This window comes from Mustela nivalis (genome assembly GCF_964662115.1).
Source record: "Mustela nivalis genome assembly, chromosome: 5".
Taxonomy (NCBI): domain Eukaryota; kingdom Metazoa; phylum Chordata; class Mammalia; order Carnivora; family Mustelidae; genus Mustela; species Mustela nivalis.
This window is the reverse complement of record NC_139024.1, coordinates 73,542,778-73,554,859: the sequence shown is the minus strand read 5'-3', so window position 1 is coordinate 73,554,859 and position 12,082 is coordinate 73,542,778. Positions and strand designations below refer to the sequence as shown.

At 36.4% G+C, this 12,082-nt stretch overlaps 1 protein-coding gene across 2 annotated transcripts; it reads left to right on the top strand.

Annotated features, from left to right (window-relative positions):
- Nucleotides 1-897: 897 nt before the first annotated feature.
- On the top strand, nt 898-9,857 carry CENPW (centromere protein W). 2 transcript variants are annotated; one of them, XM_082729897.1, is made up of 4 exons: nt 898-1,229; nt 7,640-7,753; nt 9,383-9,488; nt 9,713-9,857. In XM_082729897.1, the coding sequence occupies exons 1-4, from the start codon at nt 1,104-1,106 to the stop codon at nt 9,769-9,771; spliced, it is 405 nt and encodes a 134-aa protein (XP_082586023.1). In that variant the 5' UTR covers nt 898-1,103; the 3' UTR covers nt 9,772-9,857. The 2 variants fall into 2 exon arrangements, with proteins under 2 accessions (XP_082586023.1, XP_082586024.1); XM_082729898.1 differs by lacking the exon at nt 9,383-9,488.
- Nucleotides 9,858-12,082: the final 2,225 nt, after the last annotated feature.

Here is a 12,082-nt window from a genome sequence, read left to right as displayed (position 1 = left end):
CTAATTGAGAATATGGAAGGGTATGGTGTTTGGTAGCGACAAACCCTAGTGTATAACTGCAGGTGTGAGTGGCTGATAGGGTGAAAGATGCCACTGGCAGAGACGAGGTCTTCAAAATGGGAGACCAGATGGTGGAAGGATCATCGGTGTGGATATTGAAATCACAATAATTACTACAGGTGTAGTATTAGAGATAATTACAGTGAACATCACAGTGATCTCAGAGTTGTCCTCAAACTAGCAGCGCCAACATGACCTATTTGTTAGAAATGCAAATTCTCAAGTCCCATACGTATGAACCCCTGCCCAGTGGTGCTTCTTCTGATCACAGTGAAGTTTAGGGACTACTCGCACTGATAGCACAGAAGATAGAAAAGTTAATTGCTTGGAGAAATAGCAAGAATTTCAAAGAGGTAGCATTAAACTATATCTGAAGTAATTGCAAGATTAAGTGCAGGAACTTAACATGAAAGGGAGCAGCATTTGTTAAACAACAACAACAACAACACAATAACAAAAAAGCTAGAATCATGAAAAGACCTCAAGTAAGATGAAGTGAAATTGAGTAAAAGTGTAAATTGTTAGCTATTAATATTGGAAAGTCATGCCCTCCTAGGAAGGCACTGAATCTTTAGGAATCCTGATAAAATATCACAATCTTCTATGCATCTACTTCTTAGTCCCCCGGTATTAGGCTCAGTATATAGAATAAGTGTAACTGCCTTGGCATACCAACATTTCCCACAGTTTCTCAACAGACCTGCGAAACACAGGAGAGACACAGGAGAACTGTACCAAAGCGCAGGTACACTACACATAGCGATTAAAGGAAGCCTCGACCTTTAAGGACGTCACAGAACGCCTACCCAGAGTGTTTCCGTGAACAGCCGGCACTCCAGGGGCGGGGCTTGCACCCTGTTGACGTCACTAGCTAGCGCCGGGCGCGCTGTTTCGGCGGCTGATTCAAACGTTTGGGCCGGAGTTTTGCGGCCTGAGGAAGCAGCGTAGCGGCTGAGTGGTTCCTGCTGTTCACTCCAGGGTGAGTTCCTGTGCAGCCCCCGGAGGACCTCGGAAGCTAAGGAGGCTGGTACCTGAGGGAGAGAATGGCGTTCTCGACCACAGTCTTCCAGAGAAAGTATATAAAACGGAAGGCTCCCCGGGGCTTTCTTAAGCGCGTCTTCAAGCGACAGAAGCCTCACCTTCGTCTAGAGACAAGTAGCGACTTACTGGTGAGATTCCGTCCCTTCTTTGGCTGGGGATGGAGCAAGAGGGAGATAGAGGAAATAACCCCCAGCTTTTATTTCGTCACCCCTAGCGAGTCCAGGTCCGTCAGGCCTACGTGTAAGGCGTTTCCTGCGATGACGAGGCAGGTTTGTCCTCGCCGGACCGGTCAGTTCATATTCCTGACGCTGAGTTGCCTGGGGTCCTCCTCTGAAATGTAGGCATCCGGACCTTTTTTACGGGAGGCTATTAGCCACATCATCTTAAGAGGGGAAAACTAACGTTCGCTTCCTGCTTAGGGCTTTTCCGGGGCATCGTCTGGTACTGCGCTTAGTGTACTTGCGAAAGATATAGTTAAAGAAAAAAGTAAATTTTGGAATTCAGGCAGGGTCCTATTTATTGAACGATTGTAGAAGGCATTACTGGCAGGCCTCTTACGTGTGTGCTTCCTTTGCCTTTCTCCCTTTTTTTGCGTTGTTAACCAAACACATTTCCCTATTTTCTGCACTGTAGCTTACTTATTAAAGAGCCCTGATTCAAGTTTACTTGTAAGGGGTATGCTTTCAACTGTGAATGCATTTACCTAGACGAACAGAGCAGCTGTTAGTTGAGTATTCAAGGCAAACCACCAAGACTTTATTTATCTGACTCAGAATTCCTGCAGCATAAAGCTCACTTAATAGCCATAGCCAAACCACTGTATATTTCTGTGTTGAAATAAATTCGGAGTTTTTATGTGTAGTGCCTGGAACCTATGTTTCTCTAGCAGAATAAACACTCTTTCCCTAGGTTTAAACCATAAGAGGCACCTCCTCCCTTTTGTCAGAACAGATTTTTGAATAAAGGAGCCATTTATAAGTTGGCACCTAATTTCCAGGACGTCAAGGTAAAGAATTGTTGGTAGCCAGGGCACAGGGCCTCTAGAATGTCTTCAAATGCATCATCCATCTGTTCTTAAACTGCACTGGGTTTTTCCAACTCTCTTCTCTACAGTCTCCCCAAGTTCACTACCGCCTTCCCATCTGTTGCCTGCAAGTGCAGCATTTCTCTTTTTGCTACACTACTATAGAATTGTCTTTACTTTTCCGTTATTTGGTCTCTGAAGCCAAAGCAGCTTTCCTGCAAGAGTAGCTCTTCTACTGTCTCCTGCCCTTCTTTTCTTAGACCCTGAAAGGAAAGACAATATAGTTGATCCTTGAACAACCCTTGAATGACACCTCTAACCTGCCACAGTTGAAAATCCATGTATAACTTTTGGCTTCCCAAGAACATAACTGATAGCTCATTGTTGACCAGAGCCTTACTGATAACATAAAACAGTTGTTAAACATGTTTTGTAAATATATACTGTATTCTTACAATAGCATAAGATAGAGAAAAGAAAATGTTAAGAAAATCATAAGAAAGAGAAAAATGCATTTACAGTACTGTATTTATTTAAAAAAATGTTTTCAAGGGTCAACCTGTACCTACTGTTTTGAAAGCCTCACCCAATGGTGATAAAGGTAACATAAGTGAACTGGATAAGTGAAATTGATCTGCAGAACATTTTCAGGAATTTATTCTGGAGAGTTTTCATTGGAGCTTGGGTTCTAAATGGGGAGGAAGTGTAACTGCTCAGGAATATCTAGGAGAGTAACAGCTGGTGCAGATTGTTTGGCAGAAATTTCTCAAGTAGAGTCCTCCCACATCATACCTGTCTGCCTCAAAGTGACCCATGGATATCTGGGCTCTCTCGTAGAGTGGGATTGGGATTCATGGTGTGGGAAAAAGGAGTTGGGGTGTGGGGTGTGGTAGGGTAAAGGAAGTTCTTTCTGTTTCCTAGGTTGTATGCTTGTCTTTGGCTTGCACTGGTTCTCTCACTGTCTTGTATATGGCATGCATCACCCTGGTTTCTTTGCTTATGGCTTTCTGCTTATGGTTTTCTTCTTACCTTTGACACTTCGAAATCTTACCCAACAAGTGTCCCACATCATCCATAAACTTCTCTACAATTAGGGCATTCTGTTTTGATCTCTTTTTTCTGAACTTTGATAGCAATATAAGAATTACATCATACAATTAAACTATTGAGACTCTGACACTATTCTGTAAGTTTCATATGTCGTTTTTTCTCCCAGTGTAGTATGCAGCTTCTTGAGAGGAAGGAACCATATAGATCTCCTTTTTGTGTCTCTCATTATCTTTAATACAAAGCTAATTTACTTTTATGCTGTCTTTTGGTATGTTGTATTTCTTCTGCCTGAAGATTACCTCATCGTACTCCACTTGGCAGACTCCAATTTCAAAATCCAGTTCAAATGCTAGCCACTTCCTGAGTCTTCCTTAATTTTAGGACCAACTTTCTCTATTGTCACACATTTGTCATTAATTTCATATGGGTTTGGTTCCCTCATTGGATGGAAACTTTGAATTGGAGATATTTTGTATTTCTAATGTTCGGCGTTATGAGTGTACAAATAATGTTGGGAATGTATTGTAACTAATGTGGATTTATTGTTATTTCTCATACTTTACTCTTAATTTCTTTGTGTTATTTCATAGTTCTTTTGCACCAGTTTTTTTGCTTTATTGTATGCTTTATTTGGTTGTATATCCCCAGTACTGGGGAGCACATCTGTTAATCTGTATAAATTGTTCAGCTTTCTCATGGCTCAGTGGGTTTTCAGATTTCTCACTGAGGAAATCTCTGGATGCTTACGATTTATGTAAAATTCAAAAGTCCTATGATGAAGAGAGGGGGAAATCAGACTGGCTCAGTGTTTTGATCAATTTACCAAATTGACTGTTAAGGAATGGACATTTCTTTGTAAATTATGTTTTGATTTACCTTTCAAGCAAGGTGATTTTTTTTTCAGGTAAATTTTTGTTGGAATGGGCTTTTTCAAGTTTGAATGTCTAGCTGAATACTTTAAAATTTGTTTTTGTTTTGACTATTTTAATTTAAACCTTAGTGCAGGGGTGCCCTGGTGGCTCAGATGATTGAGCTTCCAACTCTTGATTTCGGCTCAGGCTGTGATCTCAGGGTCATGAGGTCAGGCCACGCTTAAGGCTCTATGCTCAAAAGGGAGTCTGCTTGAGATTCTCTCCTGCCTCTCTCTGCCCTCCCACAAGCTCTCTCTCTAAAATAAAATTTAAAACAAAACCAAACCAAACCCAAAGAACCTCAGTACATTTGAGTGGCACCACTCAATTAACTATTTTATGGGAGAGGATTAGGTTGCTTAAAAAAATTCTGTGACAGAGTAATATTAATTTGTCTCAGTACCTATGGCTCATGCTTATGAAGAGGAAAAGACTTTCCATGTAAATTAATAGGGTGAACCAAGTCTCAAAACAGTGTGGGTTTTTTGTTTTTTCCCTTTTCATTTTTGCTTTTCATTTTTTCAAAATTGAAGTATAGTTGATGCATAACATAGTGATTCAACAAGTTTGTATGGTGTGCTCATTCATCACAAGTGTAGCTACCACTACCATACAATGTTGTAACAGTACATTGACTGTATTCCTTAAGCTGTGCCTTTTATTCCCGTGACTTACTCATTCCAATGGCTTATTCATTCTATAACTGGAGGCCAGTATCTCCAACACCTCTAAACCCATTTTGCCCATCCCCCCACGCTTTCACCTCCATTACCCATCAGTTCTCTAAAACAGTGGATGTGGTTTATTTGGGAATGGCTAAAAAAATTTTTTTTTGCCTAATTTGGGGAGATATGGAGAAATCTTTTGTTCATGCAATATCTGTTGACTACCTATTATGTATTGTGCATGGACTAGAGATCACTGATGATACAATGTTGGGGAAGGTAAACATAATTCTTATCCTTATATGTCATTGAGGAGGACAGGTGAGAAATTGCTTCATGGTGTATGTAGTATGTGCAGTAGTAGGAAGTTTTGGGTGCATAACTTTACATACTGGGGGCAGTTGGACTTTTCAGAGACGTTTTCAAACTAGTAGGATGTCTATAGGCAAGGTTTTATTTGAATATGGAAAGAAGTTCAAAAGACTTACTATAGAACTGTAAGCTGGAAGATGAAACTGGAAAAGTCTAGTCAAATGGGGTTTAGTATTAAGGAATTTATCTTGGGCATATCTGGAAGCTATTTATCTTTAGAAGTAGGAAATCTAGATTAATAGGAAATTATGCCATGTTATATACTGTTTTTGCTGCAATAGGAAATGGGATGTCATTGAAAGTTTAAAAAAGAATTGAATATTGATCTATGTGTCTGTTTTTGTGCCAGTACCATACTGTCTTGATGATTACAGCTTTGCAATAGAGCTTGAAGTCTGAAATTGTGATGCCACCAACTTTGGTTTTCTTTTACAACATTCCTCTGGCTATTTGGGGTCTTTTCTTGTTTCATATAAATTTTAGGATTATTTGTTCCATTTCTTTGAAGAAAATTGATGGTATTTTGATAGCGATTGCATTAAATGTGTAGATTGCTCTAGGTAGCATAGACATTTTCAGAATATTTGTTCTTCCAATCCATGAGCATGGAACATTTTTCCATTTCTTTGTGTCTTCCTCAATTTCTTTCATGAGTACTTTATAGTTTTCTGGCACATGCACCCAAATGTTTATAGCAGCAATGTCCACAATAGCCAAACTATGGAAAGAACCTAGATGTACATCAACAGATGAATGGATAAAGAATATGTGGTATACACACACACACACACACACACACACACACACACACACACACACACAATGGAATACTATGCAGCCATCAAAAAAACCCTGAAATCTTGCCATTTGCAACAATGTGGATTGAACTAGAGAGCATTGAACTAGTACTAGAGGGTGCTAGATTGAACTAGTACTAGAGGGTACTAGAGGCTAAGCAAAATAAGTCAGTCAGAGAAAGACAATTATCTTATGATCTCTCTGATATGAGGAATTTGAGAGGCAGGGTGGGGGGTTGTGGGAGGTAGGAGAGGAAAAAATGAAACAAGTTGGGATTAGGAGGGGGACGAACCATAAGAGACTCTCAATCTCAGGAAACAAACTGAGGGTTGCTGGGGAGTTAGGAGGAAGGATAGGATGGCTGGGTTATGGACATTGGGGAAGGTAAGATTGATGATTTACAGACCTATACCCCTGAAGCCAATAATACATTATATGTTAATAAAAGAAAAGAATCGAATAACATGGTATTACATAAAGAGTCAGAATTGGGTGCTTTACCCTAAAGTTCTTGTGAGAATTAAAGGAGACCATGCATCAAGAAAGTACCAAAGGAAGATGTCCTTCTATAGGTTCTTTATCTTATTAAATTTAAATTCCCAAACTCCTATTTTTTCCAGATATCACTCAAACATTCTTAAACATCTATAACCATCCACCAAAGATTTCTGCATAATATTTAAATTTAAAACACTACATTACCTAGTTATTTAATGTTTAGTAAACTGGGGGGAAGTGGTTGTGTGTAGTACTCGTAGTGAATATTAGATGAGTATTGTTCTAACTGCAAAGAACGTGTAATATATCAATCACCAATATAGTAAAGATATTTTCTAATTGTACCCAAGTAATTAATATTATTTATCTGCTTATATTATCTATTTTAATTTCTTACGGGCCTCAAAGATTAATAGTAGATGTAATTATTTTGATATGTTGGATGACAAGTAACTTGACCTTTATACATATACTTTTCACTTCAGGAAGGTTAACATTCTAGTTACTAACATGTTTTTGAATAGATGTTTTAAATTAAATACCTGATTAAAAAATCTTAAACCCATGGTTCGTAGAATGAGATGATCAGCCTTACACATTTTTGATGTTTTGCTTTTAAATTTTTGGGGAAATTCCATTATAAATTTAAATTTATTTGGAGTTGGAAGCAAGAATATTTGCTATTTAATAGAGTCCTACCTAAGCTTTGTATTTATGCTTTACAAAATGTTATTGTCTATGGACTTTGGTCAGCCTTATATATAGCCTTGGTTTATGTATTCCTGATACTAAGTCTCTTTTGTATGGAATTTAAATTGGACTTAAATTAAATCAAATCCTGGTTACTTTAAATAAAAATGAATTGACTTAAGCACACTAATAGATAGTTTGGAATTAATAAAATAAAAATTAATAAAATAAAAATTTTGGAATCTTTTAAAAAATCATTATTCAAAGCATGAGTGTTTGAGTTTAAAAATCCTTTTGAGGGTGCCTGGGTGGCTTAGTCAGTTAAAGTGTCTGCCTTTCAGCTCAAGTCATGATCCCAGTGTCCTGGGATCTAGTGCCATGTCAGGCTCCATGCTCAGTGGGGAGCTTGCTTCTCCCTCTGCCCGCCTCTCCCTCTGGTTGTGTTCTCTCCCTCATTCTCTCTCTCTCTCAAATATAAATAGATAAAAATCTTAAAAAAAATAAAAATCCTTTTGAATTTTCTCTTAAAGGTACATCTGAATTGTTTACTGTTTGTTCATCGGTTAGCAGAAGAGTCCAGAATGAATGCTTTTGAGAATAAGTATGGAATCATTAAAAAGGAGCATGTACAGGCTGCAGCAAAGGTAAAATCTTCCTTTTCTTGAGCAAGAATTAACTTAAAAAATTATCATCTCGTATATCAGTTCTGTCTGCTTTGGATTCCTTATTTAGCTTTGTTGACTGATGTTTCGCTTCCCCACCCTACCTCAGTTATGCTGGCATCCTGGTATAGTTAACAGCAGAATTGGCCCAGAATGCTAACCAGTTGTCAGCTGCTATTTTCTAGGTACAGGGCAATATAGGCAGCTGCTTATAGCTGGGGATGTGTGGCTTTTAATGTTAATGGGTTTAATTATGGAGATTTTCTTTTTCTATAGTATATATTATGGATTTCTGATGGGAAGATTCATGGCCAATGCTTTATCATTACTTAAGGGAAATGAACGTTTGGCTGTTAAACTGTATGATTTATAGTAGGCTATATACATAGTTGAGAAGGCTTATCACCTTGAAATTTATGAAAACTTCTTGATCATTTTAAGTTTTCCTAATTACTTGTTTTCAGGTGACTTACAATATGTTATAAGTCATAATGACTTATGAATCAAATCATTTATATAAGCAGAGAAAGTTGCTTCTTACTGGTATTTCTATATAATGTAAGAATGATACCTAGGATAGTTTTTTCTAAATATGTCTCCAAGATTATTATTTTCATTTGATGTTAAATGAAATCAAATTTATGGCCCACCACAAAAATTTTGGGGGGTCAGAGAAATTGAATAGTCACAATGTTATATAGAGAGCTTGTTTCTAAAATAATATATAAGAAATTGGCAACCATGGTTGACTGGTGGGTGATGTGGGAGAGATACATATTTTTGACAGTCTACTTTGTGGACTTTTGTTTAATTTTTTTTAAAATTTGAAATAATTATAGTCTCACAGAAGATGCAAAAATAATAGAGTTCCCATCTATCTTTTATCCAGTTTTCCACAATGCCATCATCTTTATATAACTATAGTTATGTAAAGTTATGAAAGTTTATGAGAAACAGAGGTAAAGAAATTTATTGAACTCTGTTTAACTTAACATAGTAAAGATTTGGGTACATAATATACTCACCAAATTTGAGTATGTTGTACTTCTTTTTGTAGTGCTCATGCTAACATGTAGAACCAGAGAAGTACAAGTACTGGCCTGGGATATAGACCTATTCGAAGGTCTCTCTATGGAAGCCTAGAAATTGCATGCCCTAGTACTTTTTTAGGGGCTTCAAATTTGCTTGTGTTTCAATATGTTTCTAGACTATTAAAGGCTATGTAAGTATTTTTTTTTTCCTGCAGGTAAAAGTAAGGCTAAGAGCTTGAAGAGTATATGTGTGTATTTTAAATTTAGGGTTTGTTTTTATTATAGGTGTACTTATAGTTCTTAAAAAAAATTTCTGGATATATTCTGGTTTACTGCTTCCGATCTTTTATAGCTAAAGATTTGGTTTTATTTTATTTTCTCAGGGGCTATATGTTTTGAAAATTGTCTACCTAATTTTTTTTTTTTAGCATATGATGACTAGTCTTTGTCTCTAAATTGATAGAATTCTAGCTCAAATATAAGAAATTTGGTGTTGCAATGGATTTGTATTGCTTTATAGTTTTTAATGCCTGGTTTATAATAGGATTTTGACTTTTTGGAAAATTATTTAACTCCCTAGATTACCAAATTGTCTACAAACTTCAAGTTGGGAACCACTAATCTAGGTACTTTTGGCTTACATTTGAAGAAATTGACATTCAGAAGTTACTATAAGACCAGATTTTGTGAGTTGCTTGTTTCACATTTTTTGAGAGAAGTGGACTAGTTTAGGGGGAAGTCTAGGACCATTTATAAAGTAAAACATTCCAAAATCACCTTCCAAACTGGGTTTTATAAACTCAGACTCTTGCATATTATGCACGTAAGATGATTGAACTTTTTGTCCAGGTGTTCTGTTTTATTTGCCTTGGGTATAATATGAATCTTCATTTTTTTCCCCCCCTCACAGGTAATTCTAAAGAAGAGCAGAGGTTAGAAGTCAAAGAACCCATTTTGAAAATTATATGATGTGTTATTTTAGATGGTAACAGACTGTGAAAGCACTTTTTACGAATCAGCTAAGATTGTTTATTATTAAAATATTGACTAGTTGAGGGATGTGTGTATTTGGTCTTTTTTTTTTTTTATATACTGGTACTGGAATATCTCAAAAACATAGGACTATTTAAATGTTTTTTTGACAAATTGTTTCATTCAGTTTCAGTAGCCTCATTTTACTTCACTTTGTTGATATTACAAATGTTTTACATAACAAAAATGACATTTTACATATGAAGTAGTTTGAAGAGATGTGTTAGAATTGTTTATAAGGATTTAGATTTAGTTACAATTAACTATGGAATAAATTTAATTTCTGAAGAAAGACAATGTGCAGTCAATCTAGGTACCAATTTTAACTATTTAATGCTGTCGCAAAAGCAATGCAGTTTTTACTTTACACTATTATTGACCTTTCTCAACTAGAAACATCAGCAAGGTGTTTTCAAAACCTGCTTCTCCTTCCAAGTCAAAAAAATAATAGAGCAAACTGATTTATTTTAAGTAGATTTAATAGGTGGGTGTTTCACTTCCCCTAAGGAATCCTTTAGAAGTTTATTGTGTATTATCTGATAGTTATTTTTATTCCCCAGTGGTTGCATCTTAAATAGTTATAGTACTCAAAACAGGAATTTGATATTAGCACCGTGTAGGTGTAATTCTGTACCATTTTATCATGTGTAGATTTGTGTAACCGCCACTATAGTCAAGATACAGAATTATCACCAGAAATTTCTCCATCATGCTGTCCTTTTATAATTAACACTTAGCCTTCTGTGGACACCCCTCCTCTCCAATTCCTAAGCCCTGCCTGGCAACCACTAATCTCTTCTCCAGCTCTATAATTTTATCATTTTAAATGGAATCATACAGGTAATGACTTTTGGGGATTTGTCTCCCCCCCCCCCCCCCACTCAGCATAACTTCCTTGAGATCCATCCAAGTTGTTGCGTGTAGCAGTTCCTTTTTATTACTGAGTCATATCCCTTGGTATTTATGTACCACACTTTCTGCAGCTGTCTACCCATTGTAGGGCATTTTGATTATTTCCAGTTTTTGGCTATTATAAATAAAGCTTCTATGAACCAATGTGTACAAGTTTTTATACAGATAAAAGTTTTCATTTCTCTGGGATAAATGTCTGGGAGTGTGATTGCTGGGTTGAATGGTAAGTTTATCTTTACTTTTTAAAAAAGAAATGACCAAACTGTTTTGCAGAATGGCTGTACCATTTATATTCTCATTAGCAATTTATGTGAGATCCAGTTTCTTCACATTCTCATTCTCATAAACATTTGGTATTGTCATTTTTTATTTTAAGCTGCTCTGATGAGAGTGTGTCTCATGGTTTTTTCCATTTCCCTGATGGCTAATGATGTTGCACATAATTTCATATATATTTCTCATCCATTTTTCCTCTTTGGCAAAATGTTTCTTCATTTCTTTTGACTTTTTTATTTGGATTGTTCGTTTTTACAATGTTGAATTCTAAGAGTTCATTATTCTAGGTTAGGTCATTTGTCAGATACGGGGTTTGCGATATATATATATTTTTCCTGTTGTCTTTTACCCTCAACAGGGTCTTGTGAAGATCAACAGTTTTTAATAGATGAAGTCCATCTTAATTGGGTCCCCCCACCCCCTTTTCATGGTATTGGTGTAATGTTTGAGGACTATTAATCAAGTCGTTGGTCCTGAAGATTTGCCCTCTTTCTCTCTCTTCCTTTCTTTTTATTACAAGTTTTATAGTTTGTTTTACATTTAAGTCTGATTTATTTTGAGTCAGTTTTTATATGAGGTATGAGGTCAAGATTTATTTTTTTTGTCTGTGGATATTATTTCAGCACCATTAGTTTGAAAAATACTATTTCCTCCATTGAAGATCTTTTGCACTTTTGTCACAAATCTGTTAGTCGTACTTGTGGGACTGTTCCTGAATTCTCTGTTCCATTACTTTTTCTCAGTCTCCACCAATAATACATAGTTTTTACTACTGTGGCTATATAATCAGTCTTGAAATCAGATAAAGTGATTCCTCTCACGTGATTCTTGTTCATAATTGTTTTGGCTCATGCTGGCTTCCGCAGCATATATACTAAAATCAGGACCATGCAGAGAAGATTAGCATGGCCCCTGCACAAGGATAACATGCAGATTCTTGTGTTCTGTGTTTTTAAATGGCTATCTGAGACAGACTTAAAAGCTTGTTGAAAACTGGTAAGGAAAAAAATTGTTTTGGCTCTTCTAGTTCCTTTGCCTTTCCATATAAATTTTAGCTTGC